Here is a 26778-nt window from a genome sequence, read left to right as displayed (position 1 = left end):
CATCTTGAGGTCCAGAGGCAGCATCTGCTCAGTGTAACGCTATGGAGTGCTTTCTTTTAAGCACAAGAAGGTTTTGCAAGACCAGATCCCAGGCTTTGGTTAGTGCGTTGAACTGGCGAGGTTTTGCCACTCTCATGAATCTGCTGGAGGGGGGGAGGGAGGGTCACCATTTGGTACTGGTTTTGCAATTAAATTGCTTCAAGCTGTTGAAACATTGGGGAAGGTTTTTGACCTACTTTTCGTGCAAGCTTAGGAATTGTTGGGATGTTTTCTGCCCTGGCTGCATGGAATTCAGCTGGAATACAGGGGAAAGGAATCTCGTAGGCCTGCTCATAAAGTCACAGATTTATTTAGGGAAAAAAACCTCAAAATCAGCTTTGTCTTCAGACAGCTCCTTGGGCTCCAGCTTCGTGAATTCCCACGAGAGCACGTACTGGGCTGCATCCAGTGAAAGCAATCCCTGTACGTGCCATGGAGCGTGGGGATGGAGGAAGGAGGTGGGCGATGCCTTGCTCCCTGATGGCATCCCTAAGGCACTGTTAGCTTGTATGGGAACACCCTTGTGCTCATGGTGAACAGCACTGTGGGAGTCACACTGCATCCACCAACATGTTCATCTGTGTCCCACTGTGGCAGCCTTTTGAGCTGAGAGCCCAGCAGTGCTGAAGAATTAAAGCCCTGTTTGAAGGGTTGGGCTGCTGAAGGAGCCATTAGTGCAGCAGATGGTCATGAACAAAAGAACTGTGATAACTCGATGTACTTTTCACTGCTCAGGCTCTGAATTTGTACTTGTGTCTCCCTGGGGAAATGGCATGTTGATTTTCAGCCCTTGGACTCTATTTCCCCATGTCAGTGCTGTCAGCAGGGGGCTGCTGATGCGACAGAACGCGTTGGTCACTTTTCCAGTTAAGAACATTGCTTTGGTCTGTATTTGGCTCATTCAAGAGTTCTTACATGCATGTTTTTACCTTAAACCCTGGTGGATGGAGGTGTGGGGTGTTGGCTCTCCTGCTTGGTTTTCATCCCAGGATGTGTGGGAAAGCCCTGGGGCTGTGCGTCTGCTGCTCCACAGGACAGGGAGGACAAGCTGCTGTGTCTCTGCCGTGTAGCACAGCCTCACATGGATGGGATTTTGGGAGTGGTGTTAGTTGGAGTTCACTGATGTGCACTGGCTCTGTGCGCAGGTGAGGGAGGCACTCTTGCAGCAGCTCACCCTGATCCCAAGCCCACTTCTTGCTCATGTGTTCTTATAGGGGAATTAATTTGAGCAGCCCTGGCCCATCCTGCCTGCTTTGGCAATCTCCTCCATCCCGTGAGGATGTGAGATGTGTGAGTGGGTGATAACACCTCCTAATCCCTCCCGGTGCTCCAGCAGAAACCGCTGCTGCTGCCTGGTAATTGGAAAGTGAACAGACTGGGCAGAGGTGACGTTGGCATCTCTGAATCTCTGTCCTGGGCTTGGAGGAACATCACTCATGATCTGGTTTAGAAAGGCAGAGAGAGACCAGGAGATGGTACATAGGGCAGACATCGTGGTGCTGGGATAGGGATCCTGAGGGTCATCCCAGGCAAGTGGCTCTGTTCACTTTGTATGCACCAGTGATGCACAGGCACTGACTGGGGTTATGGGAGCTTTGAGGCTCCACCAGTGTTGTTGTGAAGAGGCAGTTAGTGTGGTCAAGGGATCAGAAAGGCCAAAATGCTTTTTGCAGTGACAGTTAGGTGCAGATGGAGTGGAGCCACCAACTTGCCGTCTCCTGAAGGTGGGAACTGGATGAGGACAACTGCCCTTCATAGAGGCTGGGCTAATGCATGGCATGGACACCCTTCTCCATCCCACCAATTCCCACTTGCTCCCTGAGAGCACTGCAAGTGGCTGAGTAATGCAAGAAAAGGACAAGGCAATGGTCTGTTGCAGATTCCAGCATGTCCTGGGATTGGGGTTGGTGTTCGCACCATCTCTTGTGGACCCAATTGCTGCTGTGGCTGGAGGCAGGGATGTTGAATTTACCCAGGGCTTATTTGCTCTTGAAGGCATCGGCAGGCAGTTGGCATGTCCTTTTCCTTTCCCCTGCTTCCCCCGTGTTTTTAAAGACACTGCCTAATAGCACATAGCAGGCTTGCTCTGTTAATGGTATCTGTGTCAGGAATACAAGCGTGCAGAGGAAACCCACCCCCGAAGCTTGGCCTTGCTCTTTGATAGACTCCTCAGTGATAATTGTTTTCTTCAGTGCCAGCATCTCCTCTTGCTGTGGGAAGGTTTATGCAGCCTCTGCCCCCCACTCACCCAACCCTTGTTATCATATAAATCACGGAATAAGGCCAGGGATAAACAGGAACTACGGTAGCTGTTAGCCGTGTATAAAAACAAATCACATGGAAGCAGTGTAATTACTGAGCAAATACCGACTGGAGTAATGCAGTAATTGTTTTCTTTCCTCCAGCAGATTTATTCCAGCTCTCCCGGCTCTTGCTGGGCTCCAGGTCTGTGACTTCACGTTAATAAGGAGAATTTCACGTTTCCCACTGCACTCGTTCAGGCCTGGCTATGGTACTGTCTGAAGCAGAGCACTATGTTCTGAGCAGCTTCTTGAGAGTGCCAGCAAACAGAGCACGAGGTGAAATATCTCCATCCCTTAGAGTCCATCCCAGATGGACTCTGCTCTTTACAAATGTCTTTTCAACCCTTTTTGGTGATTTAGAAGAAGGGCTTCTTCGTGCCTTGCATAAACCCCTGAGCTCTGCTTTTTGCACTTCATCACTGTGGGCGAAGATTCTCTTTATACCTTCAGGTTTGGTTTTTCCTTCCTCTTGCTGTTTGTCGTCTTCTTTAGAGAGGTGCTTGTGAAACGACAGGGACTGGTTATTTGAGGTCCAGGGGCACTGCTTCTCTCTATTGCTGTAATCATCTCTAATACCAGATGATGATGGCTTTTGTGCTGTGACTTGCAGCTGTTTCCCTTACTCAGCTTTTGCTGCTGTTTCACTTCATCTTCTGCAAGGTAAGAAGATAAAGTACCAGAAAGCAGGTTTCCAAAGGGCTTTGTGCCAAGCAGGGGTTTAAGGATGCCCTGTCTTGTATATTGGCAGATGTGAGATGCTATGTTTTGTTTCATGTGCATAGAGAGAAGTCTCTCTCCTGCATTTTTGGCAGGCAGCTTGCTTTTCTTTAGAAAAAGCCACTGCCACTTCCCCATTCCCATGTCTTAATCTGGCCAGGATTTTATGACCACCTGATTCATCGGCTCTTTGGGATTCTCCAGAAACCTTTGCAATACTTCTAGTTTCTCTTCTGAACTGATGCTGGAAACAACCAGCTCAGCTTGCTGGTGCCTCTGTGCTCTTAGGGCTGGATGAGCCCCACACAGGACTTTGAGAAAGGGATTTCAAGTTGCTCCTTTGCTTTCTGTCCCTTGATGGCAGCAGTGGGAAGGGTGTCAATGCCTCCAGGCTGCGCCCAGCAGTGGCTTGATGCCTCCTTCAGCTAGAACAGGGTTTAGCAGGAAGAAGGAAGAGCAATGGAAGATGCTGGTGTCCTAGGACATGGCTGTTTTGTTGGGAAACATCCTCTTTTGCTTCTCCTTGTCCTAGCTTTGCTGTGGACGATGTTGCCCATCCCTTAAGGAGGGGAACAGGGCAGAGGTCACCTCAGCAGAGCCCCACCAGCCAGGTCTGTGGGACTGTGGGTGCAGCATCCCCAGGAGGGAGCTCATCATGCTTCATCCCCAGGAGGACCAGCCCGGGGAGCAGGCTGGTGGTAGCCCTGGCTGGTGGCTGTGTGTCAGCATGGAGGGGAGGAGACTCAGCACCAGTGGGTGCAGAACAGCATTGGCTTTGTCTGCTGAAATGAAGGTAGGGAAGTTGTGTGAACCTCACTTGTTGGCCTCCCCTTCCCTTCCCTCCCCTCCCCTCCCAGCAGCTGCAGCATTCTGGCCACAGTTTACAGTTACAAACCAAGCCACAGCTCCTCTTCCTGCCCCTCCAGGAAAGCAATCCATCCTCTCGCTAAGCACATGAATAGATAAACTTCTAATTAAGGTGCTGGGAAGCTGCCAGAGAGGAGAGTCCCAGGTCAGGACAGGCTGTTTGTGTGCTGTGATCCTTACCTGGTGGCTGTTAAAGAGCTGCTTCATCCCAGGTGTGTTCATCAGTGCTGGGCATCCAGGCACGCAGCTTGTGTTTGCAGGAGGTGGGGAGCTGGGGAGGGGAAGGGCAGCGTGGTCCTGGGATGCTTCTGGCATAACTGGTTTATTGGGCTCAGCAAAGTGATTGCAGTGCTGGAAGTGAAGCTGAATGTTCTGATACAGTTCCTCTTCTGCCCCCAGCTCATGGTCATTAGAGCTGCTCCCTGTGATGGCCATGGAGGTTATGCTGATCTGTCCAGTCTCTGACTTGAAGGGTCTTGCTGGGTTCGGAGCCTCCTTACCTGGCATTTGCAAAAAGAACACTGACTGTGATCAGTTCATTCTGCTTTTATCTGAGCTGACCTCCTCTGTCCCCTTTCTCTGTTTTTGGATGGATGCATCTGACATCCAGCATTCAGAGCTCCCCCCGTATTTAATGAGATGGAGGAGGACCCCCATGAAGGAGGTGGGAGTCCGGCCCTTCTGGCCCCTTCTCGTTCAGTTCAGTTAATGCTGCTCTTCTCTCCAGGATGGCCATGGCTGTGCCAGAGGAGGATGTGTCTGTTACTACCTCATCTTTGTGGATAAGATGCAGCCTTGAGCTGGCTGCTGAGATGTGAAGGGACAGTGCTGCTGGCAGCTGCTGAATATGGATGGGTTTATTGATCCATAGCAATGCGGGTAGCACTGACAGAGCCTCCGAGGCTTTGGCAGGAGGAAGAGCTCCTGCCACGTCAATGGGAGACTAAGTTGGTGCTCCCTGGAGGTGCTGGAGGTTGTGGATCAGTGCGGTGATGTGATCTGGCAGCTGGAACTGCTTCGTCTAGCAGGTTTTCTGAGGGGTGTGTGTGTCTCAGAGGGCTGGGAATGGGCCAGGGAGCTGTGGCAGCTGACGTGGGAGGATGAGAGAGGCATCCAAAGTCTCCTGGGAAAGAAAGTGCTGACCTGGTTGTTTTACGCTCCCCAGGATCGTGGCCTGCCTGGCAAACTGGAGCCCGTGTCACCCGTGAGCCCTGCTCACCCCGAGGCCGAGCTGGACCTGCTGCCCGCCCGGCTCTCCAAGGAGGAGCTCATCCAGAACATGGACCGCGTGGACCGCGAGATCACCATGGTGGAGCAGCAGATCTCCAAGCTGAAGAAGAAGCAGGTAAGAGGCTGTGGGCTGGAGGGGAGCACACATCCTCACTTGTGCGTGCTGCCTTAGGCCCCGTCCTGGCCCAGCCATGGCCGTAGAGGGGAAGTGGCAGTGCCATCAGGATGCTCTGTGTCTGTGCTCCCTGTCGTGACATGGGCAGTTGCTGCTGTGCCAGCAGTCTAGAGCTGGTAGCTGCAAGACAAGGGAGCTTTGGAAACACAGCTTGTGGGCTCTTTTGCATGTTGAAGTGTCTTAAAGGGAGGAAAATCTGTCCTTGATGACTTGCCCACGGTCATGCAAGCAGTCAGTGGCAGAGCTGGAAGTGCAGCCTGGGTTGCCCCAGTTGTCTGTACAGCCCAGTGTTAGCACAAGGTCTTTTCTTTCTCCTTTCCAGCAATTGTCTCTCTCCAGTGCTGTTGCTGCCACTGTTGTAGTACTGGGCTGTTGAAAACATTGTGGCAATGGCCTAATGGCCCTTCCTGCATCCAGTTCTCTTCTCCAGGGCTTTGCAGCTTTGCAGCCATGAGCAGCATCTGATCCAGCTCCAGTCAGGGCTGTGCCTGAGCCAGGGATTTGAGTCTGATCTTCTCAGTGGTGCTTTACCCCTGCACAGGAGCACTCCCCAGCAGAAGGCTCGCCTGCTCACTGTTGGCATGTGTACAATTACCATAAACCCATTAAGAGATTAATATAACAAAACCTTGGGGGACGTCTGTGAAAAACCCACAGACTTAAAGGCTTTCACTTCCTAAAGCACATCACTTCCCTCTGCCTCCGTTCTTCCGTTGCCTTTGCTTGGACCCGGTTCCTAAACTCCCTGATGGCTGCTATTCCCAAACTGCCTGTATGACCTGTCCCTGGGGGTGTGCAGTGGGAAGTTGGGAATGGAACAAAGCCTCTACTTGGGCTGTTGGATGGGGCAAGTGCTTCTTGAGGAGGAGCGTACAGTTGACCTTCCTCCCCATCAGATCTGCATTTCCCCATAGCAGATAGTCTCCCTTTCTTTCCTGCAGGACAAGCAGGATGGTTTGGGTTTGCTTTCAAACAGTACGGTTTATTTAAGATGAAGGGCCTTTTTTTGGTGTTGCTTTTTATGTGCAGAGGTATCAGTGTGCTTAGGGAGAGGGAGCCAAGAGTGGGCAGAAGCAGCTGTGCTGGGGATGCAAGGAAGCAGCCGTGTGACAGCTTGCAGGGGACAGGAACATCTGGAGTGATGGAAACCACAGAGGTTCCTCTTGTTGGGTTTGGTGGGAGCTGGGAGAAGCCAGCCCTTCCCCTCTCCCTCCTAGGAAACACAACAGAGTGTTGGTGTCCTGCCTCACGTGGCAGTCTGGCTGCTGGTCCATGTTTGTAACCCGTATTTGAGGACGGAGGTGCAAACCATGGTCATTTCCCACTGTGGAGAAGCGCTTCCAGAGTGGGATGTGCTCCTGGCGCAGCAGTGAAGGTCCCTCTCATGGCAGCCGGGGGCACTGACAGCTCTGCCGATCCCCTGCCTGACTCCAGAGATGCTGAGGAGCTGCTGTTGATGCTGACGAGAGCAGCACATGCTCCTTGCTGTTAAATTGAAGCTGTCCTTCCGTAAGGAAATGGGGTTTTTATTGTTGGCTGCTTTGGTTGCTTTATTTCTTCCTTCTGAGCGAATTTTATGATACTTCCTCCCCACAAAAATGCTCTGCTGAGTAGGGAAGGAGGTGAAAGTGGCTGTTGGCAGGAAAAGCATCCCCTCCCTCTTTCTGGCACATGGTGGCAAAGTCGTTTGGTAGCAGGTCCCAGCCCTCCAGCATGGGCTCCTCTCCCCTCCGTCAGAATCATTCCCTAGCGCAGGGCTGGCACATCTGGGAAGAAGCATTTGGGGGGGGGGGGGTCTGAGATGCTCCAGGAACGTTTTGTCCATCTGTGCATCTGAGCTGTCAGTGCAGGGCAAGGACGAGCGAGGGAAAGCAATCATCCTGGAACAGAGACTGCTCCTGCAGGAGCAGGGGAGGTATCGTACGCAGCCAGAATATCCTAATGCTTTTCCCCTCTGTCTCTGGGAGGCCTTCTCAGGGTAATTAAATACATTTGTATGGAAAACTATAAATCCCAGCCAGCCCCAATCCACCGTTTCTCTCGTTCTGCTTGTTCCAGGCATGGCAGGGAAGGCTCTGCCTGGACTTTGCAAGAAGCAAACATCTCAGCAAGTTGAGAAACCTTCCCCAAGCCTTGCACACCTCTGGCAGAAGGCCACCTCCACCAGCCATCCCCCGCTCATTCATGCACCATATGCACTTAAATCTCTTGCTGAGTCCTTTCTCCCTCTCTTCCTGACAGGGAGGGATAATCCTTATGCATTTATTCCTGGCAGCAGTACCAGGGATCTGAAGGAGAAATGAACTGCTGGGCTGTTCTCTGCAGCGGTGCCTCAGCCTCCCTGGGCACCGAGCTCAGCACAGGGCTCTCCAGGAGTACAACACTCCCACCTGGTGATGGAGGTGGAGCCGCATGGGTGGAAGAGCTCCAGGGCGTCTCCTTCCATCTGTCTCAAGGCTGAGTTTCCTCTGTTCTCCCCTTGGCTCTTTGCAAGGGGGTTTCGGAGATGCCCTGTGGCTGGAAGCCCTCTCCTCTGGGCAGGTGAAGCATCCTGGTACCCAGGTACCGCATAAGGCAGTGGGGCAACTTGGGGGGTGTGTGTTTAATGACCTTGGCTTCCTCATGCAGGTCCCCTCAGCACAGGAGTTGGTACGTGTGGGACAGGGTCCTCCTGCAATGCCACCCACCACTTGCCAGCACTGCAGGATCTTCTGGCCTTTCTGTAGTGTGTGGACCAGCCAAAGGGACTCTTGCCTGGACAGGGCACCTCCTCCACTTGGAGAAGGGCTGGCCTGTGGATGCTGTAGGAACCAGGGATATGGCTAATGATGGCATCTTGCATCCCTTCAGCATTGCTGTGCTGTCTTTCATTTGGGAAGAGCAGGAGGCTCATGGGCAGCTGCTGTTGGGAGTGGGGAGGGAGAGAGTGTGGAGCCGTCAAGACTCATCTCTCATCCTGCTTCTCTCCTATAAAGGTCACAGTCCCAGCCTAGCTCTTGTGGCAGATCTTTAAGAAACCCATTTTGTCTGTGTCTGGGAACCCTGACCTATCTTCCTTTGCCATTTCCCACAGCTCCCAGGCATAGCTGTCGTAGGCTGAACCTGCTGCGGTCAGGTGTGCTGCCTGTAGCCCCTGCCTGCATCCTTCCCTCTAGCATCCCTCCTATAATAACGGCACAGTGTTACACCACAGAGAGTGGAGTTTAATTCTCTACTGTATTTCAGCTATAATTAGATTTGTATTTTTTCTTTTAACGAGCTGCTTTTAATGAGCCTCCACTTACTGGCAAACTTGCATTTCCTGATACGCCGTCAAAGCCTCTTGTCTGAAATCACTTACAGCGCACCGACCGCTTCGCAGGAGTTTTGTGGGTTTCAGAACAACGTAGCCAAGATTCTGACATAGTCTTTTTTTTACCCAAATATTTCCCCCAAGGGAAGCAGAGGATTTGACAGATCCCTTTTGGTGGCTCTGTCTTTGGAGTTTTATCACGTGCAAGCAAGGCTGTGTGATGGGGATGCTTTAGGACACTAAGCAAGAGCAGGCAGGTGCCTGGAAGTGCTGCTTCTGCACTGGGGCTAGTGCTGAGACCTGCTTTGGAACCTGTGGTTTCAGCCGTGGCTTCCCAAAGAGCTCTTGTCCCCTTTGCACAACGATTTGGGCCACCTGAGAGACAGCTGTGATGGGGAAGAGAGCTCTGGGGCTTGGTTGGAGTCTTTGGTGTGCTGCGGTGGTGTGGCTCTGTGGGCAGGAAAGGATGGATCCCTGCAGAGCTGGAGAAGTTTAATCCCTTTCCACATTGCAAATGGTCCAAGCTGGCTGTTTCCTGGCCATCCTCACACATGGCTGGAGTAACCTCGAGGTTAAGACCTGAAGGTGGGTATGCTGATGCCAGGCTGTCCTGCCTGTGGCAGGGCCCACTCCACAGTCTGGCTAGCAGTGGTGATGTGGTTTTGTCTGTATCTCACTGTTCTCTGTGCTGATGCTTTTTCCTGCATGGAAAAAGATGTCCACATGTGGGGAGGTGGGACACGACAGACCACAGCATGGGGTTGCTTCATCCTTTGAAACACATTTCATTTAAGGGGTGTGAGTTTCCTCAGCCAAGCCAGTAGACTTATCTGGTGCTTAAGTGTTCTCTTGGACCACATCCCACATCCCTAGTGCTGTCAGCAGGAGCAGAGATGATCTGAAGGAGGAATAGATACCCACCTTCTTCTTGGGCCACCAGACACTGCTGTCTCCGGTAGCACAGTGCCTTGCTCACCTCTGGTGCAAGCTGATTGTGCTCAGTCCCAGCTGCATTTTCTCCCTAGCACAAGGCTTGATTTCCCCCCTTGCTTCACCAGGGGCTGCTTTGCCTGCAGGGAAAACAGCCCACAGAGCTTTGGAGATTGGGAACCGAGCAGTGAGAAACCCAGAGGCGGTTTGAGAGCCGCTGCCTCTGCTGTGCCTGTGCTGCCCCGCAGCTGCCGTGCGCAGCCTGCACGCTCCCTCCCTTCCTAGCCATGAGGAATCTCTCATTTCCTCTTCCGGATGAGCAGTTCCTCAGGCTCACCCGGAGGGCTCAGGTGTCTTCTCGGGAGAGATGGTGATGCAGCTCATACGTCAGATACACCCGCAGACCGCAGGGATGCTCGGGAGTCGTTCCTTAGGTCTGCTCCTTTATCATTAAAGCTTCTCATGGCCTGCGAGGCTCCCATTACACAATCAGTGATCTCCAAAGGTGCATATGTAAAACTGGAAGAGGGGACATTTTGATTAGGCTTTAGGAAAAGGTTCTTCCCTGTGAGGGTGCTGAGGCGCTGGCACAGGGTGCCCAGAGAAGCTGTGGCTGCCCCATCCCTGGCAGTGCTCAAGGCCAGGTTGGACACAGGGGCTTGGAGCAAGCTGCTCCAGTGGAAGGGGTCCCTGCCCCATGGAAGAGGGATTGGAACTGGAAGAGCTTTAAGGCCCTTTCCAACCCAAACTATGTGGATTTGCTGCCTTCTGCTTTCCACCTTCCAAGGGCGTGGGTAGCATTCAAGCTGGTTGGGGCTGGGTGCCTTTTACTACACGTGTGGTGGAGACATGGTGGGCATGCTCATGGAGCAGCTCCTGGCTGTTTCTGCTGTGACAGGGAGTGAAGCTTAGGCTGAGGCACCCCTTGGGTTGTGTTGTCCTAGCACAGGCAGGCACAGGGAGGGGAAGGGGGTATTTCTGCATGCAGCTGCTGCACCTCGGAGCGCAGATACCATGAAATGTGGAGCTGTGGCAGTGCGGTGAAGGCAGTAGGGAAGCAGAAGAGCCAACAAAACAAGCTCCTCAAAAACCCTCCTGCTGTCTTTGAGGGTGGGTCACCCTGGTGATGGGCATCCACACCTACCGGGCTTTATCTGGTTGAAGCCAGGACTTGGTGGTTTCTGCTGAGGACAGCTTGTTCTGTGTGAAGGGAGGAGAGGAATGAGTGTTACTCCGCCTGATGCCTGGAAGGTGGCTCATGCTGCAGCTCTTCCTGTACCTGTTGGGGCAGCCAGAGTTGCACCGTGTGTTCATGGCTGTGGGCATTTGCAGCCTGAGTTCTTGTGCTGTTTATGCCTTGACGACCCGTGTCTGAGCACTGTGCTCTCTCTGCAGGAGCTCCTGTAGCTGTTGCTTGCCCTCTTGAGCACTTTGCATCTCTCACCTTGGCCAGGAGGGATGCCACATGGCCTGTCTGGCCAGCTCTGAGCAGAGATGTGAGGGTTCACGGCGTTACTGCTGCTTTGCTGTAGTTCCTGGCTCATTTGGTTGCATGGTGCAGCCGGTGCACGAGTCATTTAATCAAGATCAGTCATCCCAGGGCATCTCCTCCAACCACAGCACCACAAGACAGAGCTGACGGTGGAGAGCAGCTTTGCTCCTTGCTCCCTGTAGCACAGCAGCAGCTCCAGGGGCAGGTAGCAGCAGGGAGCCAGGCCTGAGCTGTGGTTCCCTTAAAGGGTTTGCAGTAAAATCATTGAATGCTCCCCAGGAGGCTGGGTCAAGGCAGGTCCTCATCCTCCATGCTGAAAAGGCACTGCCCCAGCAGCTCGGGGCCTGGTGGCCAGGCAGGGAGCGCTGCGCCTGCGTGGCAGGGGCCATGGGGCAGCTCTCCTCCCTGTCCCCATCCCTCTGTGTCTCGCAGGAAGCCTCCTGCCATGGCGGTTTCTGCCTCGGCACCGCAGAGAGTGGCGTGTGGACGGGGCCGGCTGCGTTTCTCACTGTGACTCACCCTCCTCCTCCCCCTTCTCCTTCCACAGCAACAGTTGGAGGAAGAAGCAGCCAAACCACCAGAGCCTGAAAAACCCATCTCCCCGCCTCCTATCGAGTCCAAACATCGCAGCTTGGTGCAGATCATCTACGACGAGAACAGGGTGAGTCTGGAAAGCTTGGAAGTACACACGTGCGACGGTGCCGGGGCAGTGGGCAGGGGACGGGGAGGCCGGTAAAGGGTAAATGGGGGGTTCCCCTGGGCAAGAGCCCCGTGGGAGGGGGATAGATGGAGCCCTGTTGGTGATGGTGGCAACAGAGGGCTGAGGAGCTCGCTCTGTTGTGTGGCTCGAGCACAAATGTCTTCTGAAGAACCTGCCCGGGGGGGTTTCCTGTAATCAGCTTTAGATTTGATGCATTCAGGAGATGCTTCAGAGCCCTGTCTGTGAAATAGCTGCTTTCATCCTCTCCTCTGGGAGTGAACCTGGTGGAAAGCTGCCTCAAAGCGTGGGTTTTGCTGTGGTGGGGTGAGCTGCATGGATGTAGAGGGGCATCCATGATGCTCTAATGCTGGTAGGCCAGCTGCAAGCTCTCCTGGCTGCTCCTGAGCCCCCCCGGCTGGAGCAGAAAGGGCATGGATGCATCCAGGGCTGGATCTGTGTGTATTTGGTGCTGTAAACAGTGTTAGCAAAGGTCAGTCCAGCATCCCTGGCTCTCGATCTCTGCCTTGACCACTCATTTGTTGCACTCAGCCGTTGCCTGTAATAGCAGCCTGAGGAGACAGGAATTTTGCTGTGTGCTTTGGAGCGATGGTAGGAAATTGGGCCCTTTGGTAGATAATCAAGCATATTCATTTTCATTTAGGTGTTGGATAAAAAGGATGATTTTGCATAAAAGGAAAACTACCAGTCACTAATTGCTGTGAATTGTGAGGCCTGCGATTTCACTGGGAGCTGCAGAAACCCAGGTGCCCAACTCCGAAACAGAAAACAAAATTGCATACCCTGCGCTCCCAGGCAGTGCAATTTTCCTGGTTTTCCTTGTTCCATCTGCTTCTCTTCCTCAGCAGCAGGAGACCCAATGCCAGCACGGTCTGTTGTGCGAGGGGATGAAGAGGTTGATGTGTTTGAAGCAAGTGCTGGCTTTGCAGACACAAGGCTTTAGGGGCAGGGATGGGTTCTCCCCATACACCACCAAGTGCCTGCTCCAGGGGCCCTGGGCTAGATGGCTTGTGCCTCCTGTGCAAGGGCTTGGGGTCAGGGAAAGGAGGTCTCAAGCATCTTTATTCCTGTTCACTTGAGCCCTGTCCTGCTTGGACACTCGTGTACCTGGACCATGTTACAAGGAGCTCTGCATTTCTCCTTGGAAGTGCCATAATAGCTGGGACCTGTCACGTGCAGTGCCCAGAGCTGGTGGCATCATTTGTCTCTGATTTCATTCTGAGTTGTGCTGCTCCTCAAAGCCAGTCTGGTAGCAGGACTTTGCTGTTAACCTTCGCAACAGGGTGCACTTGTTCCAGGTGGGTGCTCAGCAAGGGAAGGTCACATCTGACACCAAGTGTTTGCATAATTTCCAATCTGGCTCTGTGTTTGTGTCTGGATTCACCTGGGATGAGGGAATGATGGCTCTGCCCCTGCTCTTGTAAGATCCCCTTGCAAGTAGCGTGTAAGCAAGCCTGGCTGTGGGTAGGGAACTCAAACCAAACAGCCCTTCCCTTCTGCTTGATGGAAACCCTAGCAGGCTGGAGGGAAGTGCTTTCTCTGAAGAAGACATGAGCAATGAATGGGCAGTCAGCAGATCCTTGGGTGGCCAATTGTAATGGCTGAGGCTTGGTGGTTGTTGTAGGACCCTTTCAAGTACCCCAGCAGGGAGATGCCAAGCTGTGGGCTCTAAGGGGCAGGGTGTGCTGACAGCATTGCCTTTGTTGTGGTTCCAGTAGCAGAGGCGGGATCCAGCATGCAATTGTCCTAAAGGCCATTCCCAGGCTCAACTTAGAGCCTCTCACCTGCCTTGGACACATTTGGGATGCCTTTTGGTGATGGCTGCTCTCACCCTTGGGGCCAGGAGGAGGAAAGCAGGAAGAGGAAAGGATAAGGGAGCAGTGTCAGGATCATGGGTGGAAAAGAGTGGCTGGTGCTTGGACATCAGACTGCTTTGAGTGGTTTTGGTGGCAGCAGATGCTTGGGGCATACCCAGCCATCTCTGACACAGGGAGAGCCCCAGGCATGCTTGTGCTTAGCAATTGCCAGGTGAGTTGGTAGGAGCAAAGGGCCTTGAGCCAGACAGAGACACATTGATCTAGAGTGGGGAAGGTCCTGAGCCACATTTAAAGCCTTTTGGCCTCTTCTGTGCTGCGGCAGAGCAGTGAAGTTGGATGCCTCAAGGTCTGCTTGCAGGAAAATCGGCTGTGATGGCTCCAGCCTGCACACAGAGGGAAGAGCATCCCGATTTACTCGCCTCGCTCAGCTTGTGGCTTGCTGGAGGGAGGCAGCATGGTAAGAGATGCAAATGGGAAGTGGATATTCAGGCCTCGGGAGGGAGCACCCCAGAAGAGCTGGCAGAGCCTGAAGTGATCTCTGAAGAGCAGTGCTGTGGAAGGGGCAGGCAGCCAGCCCTTGTGCCGGTCCCGGAGCAGGTGGGAGGTGGTGATGCGCTTCATGCAGGGGCTGTTGCCTGGCTCTGCTTGAATTCCTCATGAACCACGGGTCTGTGCTTCCCCGAGCACACGGGTGCTGCCGTGCCCGTTCCCACCGCTCCTGCCAGGCTGTGCCGGAGCCGCACACTGTGTGCAGTTATACCCCGAACAAAGGAGACGCCAAAAACAGGCCTGGGAGAGGAGAGGTAACGTGAGGACAGAGCAGCTCGGAGCGCCGGAAAATCGAGTTAGCCAGCCATTCTGTGACCTACTTTCCTTTTGGATAACGGTGGCTGTGCAGGGGTGAATGGCTTCTAATTTTAGCTTATGGCTCATTGGGAAGTCTATACATTCCTCTCGCCGCTGTGCTGCGGAGGGATGAGGGGTTGGGATGCGGGTCAGTGCCGGCCTGGATCCCATTTTCTCCCAGGTTCAGGTTGGCTGATGCTAAATGCCCATCACGCTGCTTTTCCCTCTTGTGACCTACTTAACGCCTACGAGGCGAAAAGTTCCTTGGCGTTGGAGAGGGTAATTGTGGAAAACGTGACCTGTAATCCCCTCCTGCTACACTGCTGGACAAGTAATTGGTTTCTGGGAGGAGAAAGTTGCCTGTACAGATTGTGCTGGGGAAGAGCGGAGAGAGCCTGCAGTGAAATCCTGCCCTGTGAGGCTGGATTGGATTGGAACCTGCACTGGAGACTTGGATTATAATGAGGCAGTTGATACGCAAGATCCAGGTGCCTTCTGCCCTGGGTATGTGCCTACCAGAGTTGTTTTAATGGTTTCCAAAGATGAGCTCTGCACCCCTAAAAAAGTACCTTTTGGGAGATGTTTGTAATATAACATATAAAAACACACATACACGTGTCCAAGCCAGGATTTCAACTGTGAGTGCAAACCGTGCTGTTTCTGACAGGATGCATGAGAGTGGAAGTTAACATTTTTGGTACTATCCATAGACTAAACTGCGAAAAAACAGTGGGTAGCATTTTCAGAAGCATCCCAGTCCTATTTTCAAAAGTGCTTTTAGTCCTTGAAGAGACAGAACAATGTTTGAAAACAGTGGTGGGTGCTGCAGTCGCTGAGATCACTCAGACAGGAGCTGAGAGGACCACTTTGGATGCAGGATGGGTTCATCCCCTCTGGATGCTGGCATGGTTATGCAGAGCTGCCTGGGGAGATTGGGTTGTGATTGGCGTCTTGCATGCTCTAAAGACTGACAGTGATGGAGGCACGGGGGATCTAAATTAATCCATGTGAGAGACCTGTAGCATCTCTGCTGTGTGAGGAAGCTGATCCCTGCTGGGTCAGGCACCTCTGAGGAGGTATCTGTGTGGCTCAGCTTCTGTGCAGGCTTTAATTTGCCCCTCTGGGATGTGTTACTGTGTCAAGAGAATTCAGGTTTCTTCCACCTCAGCTCCCCATAACCAGGGCAGATCATCTGTGTATATTTTTAGCCGTGGCTTTATTCCCCAGGGCCGTTCTGGGATTCCTTACATCCGTCTTCTCTTGAAATGGATTGAGCATACCTGGGCTTGAAGATGTTTTTGTGCTTACAACGGAAATTTCCAGGTCCCATGCTAAGTACGGGGTGGAGGGCAGCATTCCTGTTGCTCTGAATCCCTTTCCATGCCTCTCCTGGGATGCTGGGCTGGCTGGCCTCTCCTTGTCAGCATGTCCTGGAGGAAGCTGCACGGCGGCATCCTTGGCTGTGCCAGCAGCCCACCTTGACTCAGCTGGGTGGATTCTCCTCCAAGTCCCCTGTGTGCCCAAAGCCACCATCAGCTACCATGTACACGGGCATGCAGACACGCTGGTGCCTTCTCTCTGACCACTGTGACAATGTGGAGCCTGCATGTAGCATCTCCAGCCCCAGATCCGGGTGACTGAAGGCTCTCTGCAGACCTGCTGTGCATCAGAGCCAGGCAGGATTCCCACTCAGAGACCAGGAGATGAAAAGCAGCCTTCATCCTTGTGTCAGACCTGTCGCTGCAAACAAGAGCACGTCAGCCTTCCTCTGGAGCACTGAGCTCATTTATAGGAGCGGGATAAGGTCACGTCAGGACACGGTGTGACTTCACCCTCCACCATCATGCCAGGGAGGGCAGGTTGTGTGCTGTGACCCACCGCAGCGTGGTGAGGGCTGCTCCGGGTCCCCCTGTGTCACCCCTGCATGCTTCCAGCCGCGCCAGCCCATCCCTGCTGTGCTGTCAGCCCTCTGTAAAACTGGGTTTGATGCAGTGCAGGCAGGGGAAGCCGGCAGCAGCGTCTGTCTCGCTCTTGGGATTGAGTTGGTGGAAATCAATAAGATTAAATTTTAATTCGTTTTCTGTCTCGGTGCTTGTTCCTTCAAAAGGGCACAGCTATCCATCTCCAACCTCGGCATTGTGCTGCAAAATTGGAATTCAAAGGGCTGTTTTGAACTTTTTCCACCCCCTGCTGCTGTTGTGTCTGTGCGGAGCGTGTTCCCAGCTATCCGTTTTACCCTCCTCGCATACCTTCAGAAAGCATTGATGCCCCATCCATAAATAAGGGAATAAATAAATGAACACTTTTAGCATTGCAAAGTATAATCTAGCCGTTAACTACTGAAAGGCACTGAGCGTGACTCAGATCCCATGGGGATTTAATGTCTATATAACTCTGATTTTCTATGAACTCCTGATTTACATTAGAAAGGGAAGAATCAGGCCTGCACCGTCAGCACAGAGCTGGTGCAGTAAATAAAGCCTTATCAGTGGAAATGCTTTCGAGCTTTAAATGTGCAGGGATTTTTTTTCATACCCTATTTTATGTGGCAGTTGGGGTGGGGGCACTTTGGATTTGGCTGCCAAAAGGGCCTTCTTCATTGTGCTTTTGTTTCTAGTAACTTCTGTTCTGGGGTTGCCTTGTCTTGGCTTGGTGATGCAAAATGGGCTTTTGAGTAGTCTTAGAGGAGCACTGGATGATGGTTCTGATGTCTGGTTTTGAGGTCCGCTTCAGGATCTGGCATTCCCAGTAGGTGCACTGACTCAGAAGCATTGTCCATGATGAACCCAGACCAGATAATACCATCTCCTGCATTTTCAGGTCCTGGAAATAGAGATGAGAAGTGCAAAGAACCCAAATCTGTTGGAGGAGGAAGGCAGACCCTGGGGCACAGCTCTGGCCCCTTGGGTTGGGTGAGCAGAGCTTTGCCATAACTGCTCCAGAGCTGAGACTTTGATTTCTAAAAGCCTTCTGTGCAGTGCTAAGCCTTCATTTGCAGTGGTGGAATGTCAAGGCACAGGTTGGGTTGGAAGGGACCTTAAAGCTCATCCAGTTCCAACCCCTGCCACGGGCAGGGACCCCTTCCACTGGAGCAGCTTGCTCCAAGCCCCTGTGTCCAACCTGGCCTTGAGCACTGCCAGGGATGGGGCAGCCACAGCTTCTCTGAACAAGCCTCTGACCAGTGTCCCCTGGTGCTCAGGGACACTTGGGTTCCAGAAGAATCCAGGGCAAAGCCAGGTATCCTTGGGCTCCCACAGCTGGGTTGGGAGCGCCGGTGGTGGCCATCCCTGCTGGCTGTGGGAGCTGGGGAAGGAAGAGCATTGCTTTCCCTTCCCACGGCACTGGGGCTTGTCCCACCTGCTTTGTGGGCAAGGCAGCAAATTGCTGGGTGGTTTGGCTCTTGGAGAGAGGAGGCTGAGGTTTAAAGGGGAAAGAATTAGTACCTGTGCTTGTAGGAAGGAAAACCTTTCCCCATGGAACCGGCACAGCCAGGTGCTGGGGTTTGGTCCCAGCAGGTCTTAGCGCAGAGGCAGGGGCTTTGCATCCCCTCAGACTGTTTGCTTTATGCCTTGTGTAGAAAGGTGTCTCGCCTGAGGGCTTCCATGATTTCTGCTGACTTCAGCCACACTCCCCCTGGGTTTTAGCTGCCTCTTTGCCACGCCATCCCTGCAGTGCCTCTCCCTGGAACATCATGCTGCCGAGACAGGAATTTTCCCAGGGCCAAAGGGAAGGGCTGTCGAAGGGCTTTGCTTATCTCCGTGCCTGCTCCCAAATAGAAACCCTTCCACTCCCCAACGCTGCTGCCTACGGGCTGCTATAAATAACCCCAGGAGCACGGTTCAGCTGCAGCAGCTTTGTGCTGCATGGAGCCATGGCTGGAGTCAGGCCAAGAAAATGCCGCCTCCTAATTTCAGATCCGCTTTCTCAAAATAACTCTCGTGTTTCCTCCTCTTCCATTTTTAAACTTGGCTTTAAGAGGAGCCCACGCAAAATCCCAGCCTCTCCCTCCTCTGGTTTCGGATGCTCCCGCTGCCTCGTGGGGTCAGCTCATCATCCCCGCGGGAGCTCGCATGGCCGGGAAGTTGCTTCCCCCTCCCAATCCTATTTTAAGTTGCTTCAAAGGGAAAACAAGGGGCTGGAGTTTACTTTGGAAGCCAAATGCTTTTTAGGCGAGAATGGAGGTTTTCCCAGTCTGCAGGGAGGCTTTTGTTGTTGGCAAAGATCTCCTTAGCTGCAAGCCTGTTGGAGGAGCGTGAGATGGGGTAAGAGCGCGGTCTGCCTGCCTCTGCCCGTGCCCCTGCCCATGGGGAGGGAGGTTCTTTAGGGGTAGCTGCTGATGCCTGGCCCGTCTGTGGATCTGTGTTTGCACCCATGGGCCCTGCAGGGACAAGGATCAGTGCTCACACTCCAGCCTCACCTCTTGAGAGACCTCGATCCCACTGAAGATGCAGCCAGAGGACTGGTATGTGAGGACATGCCCAAGGATTGCTCCTGCTGGTGCCAGACCCAGAGCCACTGCACCAGAGCAAAGTGACTGTGATGTAAATGGGAGCAAAATTCAGTCCCAGGGCTTCACTCCCTTTGCAAACGCTGCTGTTCCCAGGGCTGTAGCAGTGTTCCAGGACTCTGTGGAGTCGGGAAAAGGGGTCATTAGGTGCTTGCTCTGGAGCTGCACAGGGATTATAGAACTTGTGGGGTGCTTCAGGTATCTCACCAGAAGTAATGGCTTAGGTTTGCTTCCCCATGTGTTTATTCTTGTTAAATAACAGGCACTGCAGGAATGGGTGGGGTTAGCACGCATAGGATGAACCATTTGTGTTCCTTCTGCAGGGTCAATCACCAGTCATACTTCTAATGAAATCAGTACCGGAACCAGGTCCTAGGTGTCCCTTTGGCAAGGAAAGGATTGAACAGGGCAGCCAATGGTCTTCAGCAAAGGTGCTGAGGCTGCCCTTGCACCTGAACAGTTTGAGGTTTGCCTGATTTCTCTAGCCAGGCTTCTAGCTAGCAGGGTCCCCAAGGTCTCCTCTATCTGTCCATCCTTCGGGATGCGCCCCAGCCTGATGGGAACCTACTGCTGGGTGTTGATGTGTCCTTCCCAGTTCAGCCACCAGCTCTCACCTCGGTCTGCATGGCCTTTCAGACAGCCCATTACAGTCCTCCTCTGAGCTGATAAATGCAGCAGGGAGCATCAGCAATTACAGTGGGTGTCAAGTGTTAATTGGGCAGCTTTCAAGATCGAGGCATTTCTTTGTGTACGTACAAAGATATGACGTGCTCGGAATAGCTTCTCCTTCCGATCTTCCGTTCGGGAAGACGGCTATATTACAGTCGGTTAATGCAAGACAAATTGTCATTCTTCTTGATTCACCACATGTTCTGCCTGTGGTGATTTGCCTCCGGGTTGTCTCATTAAGTTGTCTAAACATGGCAAATGCAGCAGCTGAACATACTCAGCCTCTTCGTGAGTTAATCGCATTGTACACATGCTCCTGCAGCAGCCACGGCTCCAGGCTGCACCATCCAGAGCATCCTTCACAGGGCTGGTACCCAGGAGAGCAGGCCTATGGTGGGACCTGCTCCTACCCACAATTACACTGACTGCAATTAAGTGGTTTGCTGATTGCTTTTGGCCTAGGTATGCATCACAAAAGATTTGGGTAAGCCGATGCTTCCCCCTCACCAGCAAGCGGTGGTGGTTGGCCCCATCGCCCTCTTGGCAGCAAAGGCAGAGTATTTTGTAGCAGTTTTAATGATCCCCTTGAAAAATCTTACCCCTGGTTTTAATTAAGACTTTCAAATGCCACAGTGCTGATGTTCTCCAAGCTCAGCAGGTTTTACAGCTCGTGGAGACCAAACTATTAAGCTCTGGCTGGGAGTTCTCCATGTGATGAATATTTCCAAGGGGCAAGACCCTGGGCAGACTTGGCTTGTTCCTGCTAATGGAATCAGGTGCACAGCAGCAGAAATGTCTAATGCTTCAGAGTGAGCCAGGCCAGGCTGTGTTTGGTGGGGTTTGATTGCCCCATCATCAGCTGAAGAGGGCTTGAGGACACAGACCTGGGTGCTGCCTTAGCTGGGACTTGACAATCCTAGTGGGATATCCTCTTCATGGAAGGGGTCTTGAGTGGAAGAGGAGGTGCTCTATAGCAGATGGGGTGTTTCATGAGCTGGGCTGGTTCGTGGTGGTGGCCAGGCCACGTGTGGCACTAAAGCTGTGTGAGTGCTGTGGTTTGCAGACAGGTCCTGGTGCTGGGATCACTTCGCTTCCCCTGTGGGTCAGGTCCCTTCTTCCCCTTACGTGTCAGGCAACCACAGAGGACACTTCATGTGGTGTTGTGACATAAAGCTGGTTTTGTGGGGGTGTTTGCTGGCCATGTGAGCCCCTGCAGCAGATTGAGAGCAGTGGGAGCCAGACCCCTGGAGCTGGAATCCCTTCCTTTGCCAAAGCCCCAGAGCTCAGCCCTCCAGGGCTCTGGTGCTGACCAGGTTAAAATGTTGACTGTGCTTCCAGAAAGGGGTTTCCCCCCTCCCCTTTAAATCCTTGGGAAGCCCAGCTCTGCCCAGTGTTCCTTCACCCTGTTATAGGCAGCTGTGGATTTTCTCTCCTCCCTATCCCAAAATAGCTAAAATCACCTATTTTATTGAACAAACACCTCTGAAAATCCATCTCCTCAGCCTTGCTGCTGGCAGGTATTTGCCTTTGTCAGCTCAGCCCTGTGGCTCATCATGATCTGGATGTATCAGACCTGTCAGTAACTCCCCCCCTTAAACCCTGGCTCTTTAAGGAAGTGCTGTTTACTGAAAATGTCATCTTTTATTTAGGCTCCTGCTGCAGCCAACCCATGTCTTCTTTTCAGGCCTGTTTAATTAGTAACGGCAGCACAGCCCCTGACACATGTTCCTTGGTGGTGTTTTTTACCTCTAATAGGCATTAGGTAGCTTGGCTGGGGGTGGGAGGGGGCAGAGAAGGGGAGGGACAAGATGAGGAGCCAAGGGCAGCTCAAGTCTAACATCACATGCTTGTGAAGTAATGAATCCTAGAAAGGGCATCTCTGCCTGCGCGCTGGCTCGTCCTCCCTCCTCCTTGATGGGCAGCCATACAGAGGTGATGGGTGCAGTCATCCCAATGGGGTTGGGGATTCGGGTCACTCCGCAGGCAGAGCTCAGATGTGTTAAAGTCAGCATAACTCAAGTGCCAGAGCCCTTTGCCTGTGGGGCTTTCCTGCAGGTCCAGAAGCTGATCTGAACCTTTCCGTTCACTTCCAGGGTGGGATCTGTGGCAGCTCTGGGGAGGTTAGGGAAGGGGTTTTAGCACAGGGGAAGGGCTGGAGCAGGGGCTGTGATTGTAACTGGTGGCAGAAATAACTTGGTTTTCTCTCTCCCCTTTCTCCCTGCAGAAGAAGGCAGAGGCTGCCCACCGGATCCTGGAAGGACTGGGTCCTCAGGTGGAGCTGGTGAGTGTTACCTCTCAATGCGGGCTTTCAGAGGTCCCTGGGTGGTGAGCACAGCACCCTGTGTGTGTGTCTGAGCTGTCAGAGGAAGCCACTTCTGGCCCGGACCTCTCACTGGCACAGCACCAAGGCAGGAAGCGAAGATGAGTACTGAAACACAGGCAGAGACACACAGCCCTCTTTGGAGGGCCTTAACCCTTAGGTAATCCTCAGGTGCTGTGGCAGAGCTGGGTGATGGAAGGGGCTCCAGCACAGTTTGCCTCCACTTGGGATGCTGTTAGCTTCATTGGCTTCATCCCCCCACCCCACTGCAGATAGAGGAGGGTGCTCTGTAAGCACTGTGCTTACAATGATCTGCAGGTACTGGGATTCACACACATCCTATTCCTGTCTCCCTCATGCACAGGACAGCTGGGAAGAACAACTTCTAATAAACTGCCCATTAGGGGCTGCATCCTCATCCAGCAAAATCCAGCTGTAAATGAAGTGATTGATTGCTGGAGGGGTGCCTGAAAAGAGCCCCCGAGGGGCTGAGCCCTGAAGAAGGGTGCCTGGAGAAGGTGCATCCGCAGTGATGCTGCTGGAAGCATCCAAGGGGGACAGACGTATCTCTTGCATTGCACCAGCCATGGGGTGTGAGGTGGGAGTGAGCAGTCACAGTCCTGGGCAGCTGTAATTTGCCTTGCCTTGTGGAGGTGGTACTAATTGCTGTCTTCCCTGGGTGTGTAAGGGAGAGGTCACAAGGGAATTAGTGCTCACTGCTACGTGTCGAAGCCCACTTCCTTGTTTGGGGAGGTAGCACTCATTACTCTTGCTTTGAGTCACCGGGGTCGAACCCTTTGCTCTCTTTCTGCTCTGAAGATTGGCAGTGCCTGGGGTTGGTGCTTCCTCATCAATATACCTTACATTTCCTTTTCCTTCCTTCCCCTCCTTTTTGCCCTTCATTTCCCCCTTCTTTAGGTTGTTGATGCTTTGTCCCTGGGTGCTGACACTGCACAGGGGGGAGCCGTAACAGCACCCAGTGGGCCCCTCTCATCTCTTGCCCTGCCTTACCCTCAGAGGGCAGGGGAAACCTCTGGGGAGAACACCCTGCAAAACCCCAGCTGGGTTCTGTGTGTGCCTTGCAGAATGTCTCATCCGGCTGCCCAGACACTTTCTATGGCCCAGCCCCCCTGTTATGTTGGCCAAAACAGCACCCAGGACCTGCCAACAGCCTCTGTGAGACAGGATGAATAGTCAGATCTGAGTTGGAAAGGAAGCAGCTTTGCATGCTCTGCCCAATGCGCACCCCTGTCCATCAGCCTCAGCACAGACATATCCGAGGAGTCTCTTACAGGGAGGTTGAGCAGGCTGGTGCTAATCCTGTGCAAAACCTCTGTAAGGAGCAGAGGTGGCTGTCAGCAGAGTGCAGGGTCTGGCATTGCTGTGGGCGCTGGCTCTTGCTTTGGAGCCGCAGTGCTGTGACGGATACACATGAGCTCAGCAGCGGGGCAGCTTCCAGGGGCTGATGGTGTGAGACAAGAGGTCACGGTGGAGATGGGTTTAGTCATGGCAGAGAGAGGCCAGAGGTTACCACAGCACTGGCAAACCACAGCTGCGAGCAGGGTGAGGTGGTGCTGCTGGCAGGATGGAGCCATGGCTGCGTCCCCTCCTCGTGCTGCTGTTACTGAGGGCTGCGGTGGGGCTCTGCCTCCTGCCCTGCTGGCAGCAGGTTGTGCCAGGGGGGCTGTGTTAGCATGAAGAAAGAAATCCATCACCTGAGCACATTGATGGGACTGTTGAGGCTCCCTGTAGCATTAGCTGGAAGAAAGGGTTCTGAAGGTAGTCCAATGTAGTGTAAATAGGGATTTACCCAGGTGTTTTGTGTCTGTGTCGTGGGTTTCCCATGAAGTTGAAAGCTGCTGGGAGATGGCTCTGGTGGGAAACTCTAATTCCTGACTTTGGCCTTTTAAACAGCTCCCCATGAGCTTTCAGGCTTACAGCCTCTTCACTGAAACTGGTGTCCTTGGGCTGTACATCTCGAGGAAGCAGCAAGTGTTTGTTGATGATTCCTGGCTTCTCCCTGCTTTGACTTTACAAGGTCTGGCCCTGCCCCTTTTATCTTAGAGGTGTCACTCAGGTCCCATCCTCTTCAGAGGATCATCAGTTTTGTCCTTGAATCCCTTCACCCATTTCTTCTTGCTGGTGCCTGTCTGCTGGGCTCTTCCCCCTGTGCCTGTGGTGGGAATCACCCCCTGCCCAGGGATCCGGTTCAGGTCCCAGGAAGCTGGGACTCTCCTCTAGGTGAGGAGAAGGTTGTGATTTAGTGAACCAGGACTGCTCCTTTCATCCCTGTGGTGTAGTGGTACCATTTTAAGTGACCCCGTGTTTTCCCCAGGGAGAGGTGTCAGTGAGATGTGTAGTCTGGCCGTAGATCCACAGTGGCCGGAAAGCAGTTGAGACCTTTCATTCAGTTGTAAAGAGCTTTCAGTAAATCCAAGGTGGTTTTCAGTAACAGCTTTGCACTGCAATTATGTTTTTCTTGTATGTCATCCCCCAGAGAAATACATTTCATGTCCCTTACCCTGGAGAAACACTGTGTTTTGAACATCACCTTACCCATCTGACCTGTCAGCTTTGCTCCTGCTTACTCACTGAGGCAGATGTCATTCTGAGCAGGTTGGGGATGGCTCTGAGGGAAGGGGCTGTTTCTCAGTCCCTGCCCTGTTGAGAATAAAGATTCTCTTAACTCTTTAATCTGCGAGGTTATGTTCTCTATGGGGTAGGTAGAAGCTGTATCCTGGGTTTGCTCCGCTGCATGGGCTGAGTTACAGTGCTCAGGTTGTGCAGACAGAGATCCCTGTGAGATGCTGGCATCACATGGATCTTGGGTTTGGATCCCAGAGTTTCTTACTTGTGAATATTTGGGCATTTCTTTTAAAGTACTGTGTTCCAGTGCTTGTCTGTCAGCACTTAGGTTTGCTAACTAAGGATTTAGGTGCTTCTATACATCATAGATCCGTAGTAGTGGAAAAGAATGTGGTGAGCTGGGTGGCATCAGGGCATCTGTGATGTCCACATGTGCATCTTCTAACACCTTCTGCCAGGAGGAGGTCTCTGTGGCTCACCACACACCAGGCTCTTTGCTGTGATTTTTATGAGCACAGAGGGAAGAGGCACTGTTATTTACCAGCATTCCCAGCTCCTGCACTCCTCTTCCAAGAAGCAGTCACTGGTCAAGGCTACGCAGTGATTCCCGTGGTCAAGCCTTTCCAGGGTGATGACTGTGGATGTGATGCTCCAAACCCACAGCTTGATTTCATCTCTCCATGGCGCAGACCTGCTGCGTGATGCGACAGATGTCTGTGTTCCTCTGAGCCTTCCAAGCATGAAGTGCACAGCCAGCTCTGAGCCTGGAGCTGGACTGGCAGATAGAGGGTTTGTGATAGAAATGCCCCTGAGGAACACACTGAGGTCTTCTTCTGGAGAACTGACTTGTCCCTCTCATCTGCCCGGGCTCTGCCATCATGGAGTGGCTGCCTGTCTCCTTGCTGGTGTCCCCTGGCACACTCAGAGCCCACTGTACCCTATCAGGGTAGCAGATGCCCAAGCAGTCCTCCTGGGTTGCAGCAGTTCATCTCACATCTGTCTGCCAAGGCTCCTCTGCGTGCCTTTTCCACATAGGGATTATGTGTGCTTTCCCAGCAATGAGGGACATGTCCAAGGACAGCCAGGAAAAGCGGCTGATGGAGCCGCTGGTGCCAAGATGCAGCGGTGATGGGCTGTGGAGAGTAGGGAGAGCTACACCCAGTCTCCTTCCTGTGCGCATCAATGTGGCTATCCCAGCAGGGAAAGGGGAGGCAGCATCTGTTTTTACAGGGCAGTTATAGAGACAAGCTGGCTGTGTGGAAAAACAAGTTCCTCTGCCAAGCACCTGTGATGGTGATGGGGAGATGCTGTGGAGGAGGTGAGAATTACACCTGCTTCAAACTGGAGGGGAAAAGGACCCACCTGTGTTTGCAGGTCCTGTCCTCTCCAGTGCTGCTCACTTGGCTGTGCAGATGTTGAGCAGCTGTTTTCTCTTTCCCTGTGTTTATTCTGAGATGAAATTGAGGGGGCCTCAAGCCTCAGCCGTATGACCACAGTAGGAAGGTGAGCTGGTTTGTATGTAGCCATGGCCAGGATGCTGCCTTCTGCCAGGACCTGGCCATCACACATCCCCCTTAGGTGGTGGATAGTTCACTGCTTGTTCGGTGAAGGTTTCTGGATGAACTGCCTGAAGACCTGGGCTGTGTTCCTATGGTTGGACAGGAGCTGTGCTCGTTGAGTGCCCAGTTGATGATGGTTGGGCCAGGGCAAGTTTTTGATTATCACAGCCTTGGGCATGTTCACTGATGACTAGAATAGCAGTGAAAGGCTTAATCCTGTGCACCCTGTCAGCCTGCTTATATAGACATAACTGGTGGCAGCTCCTGGAGCATGGCCTGAGCTCTTAATCACTATGGGTGGGATTGAGCATGGTTTCTGTGGCATGTGTCCCTTCCAGATGTGGGACTCTGTACATTGACCTGTTCCCTGAAGGTACATCACCCTGTGGATGGGATGGGAGTTATAGCAGGGGCAGTGACCAGGGATGGATCCAGCTCTTCTGACTCCCCATAGAGGGCCCTGTCACATCCCCACTGAGGGTGAGGGGTGCAGAGAAGCCATGTGATCGGTGCTGGCATCTTGTGTTGGAGACAGTCGTGACACTGAGCTCTCCAAAGGGCAAACCATGGGTCCTTCTGGAGCCCGTTGCCCCTCCTGAGGGACAGACAGGAGCATCACTCTACACATGGGTGCTGGGGGACCGCAGCGACATGCCTGGGGACCAGCCTGCCCCTGGCATTGCTGGAAGGCAGTGATGAGCACTTGTCCTG

At 53.0% G+C, this 26778-nt stretch overlaps 1 protein-coding gene across 9 annotated transcripts in view; it reads left to right on the top strand.

Moving 5' to 3' along the window:
* Window positions 1-26778, top strand: part of NCOR2 (nuclear receptor corepressor 2) — a 160202-nt gene that overhangs the window by 37273 nt on the left and 96151 nt on the right. For all 9 annotated transcript variants that reach the window (XM_061344678.1, XM_061344674.1, XM_061344677.1 and 6 more), the window contains exons 4-6: window positions 5092-5271; window positions 11593-11706; window positions 21827-21883. In XM_061344678.1, the coding sequence (XP_061200662.1) occupies window positions 5092-5271; window positions 11593-11706; window positions 21827-21883 (351 nt within the window). The remainder of the gene's footprint in view (window positions 1-5091; window positions 5272-11592; window positions 11707-21826; window positions 21884-26778) is intronic.

Source organism: Neopsephotus bourkii, unplaced genomic scaffold, assembly GCF_033783945.1.
Source record: "Neopsephotus bourkii isolate Nb327-2 ecotype Australia unplaced genomic scaffold, CSIRO-AGI_Nbou_v1 NB_230, whole genome shotgun sequence".
In the NCBI taxonomy this organism is placed as follows: Eukaryota; Metazoa; Chordata; class Aves; order Psittaciformes; family Psittacidae; genus Neopsephotus; species Neopsephotus bourkii.
The sequence above is the reverse complement of the archived record's forward strand: the minus strand, read 5'-3'. Positions and strand labels throughout refer to the sequence as shown.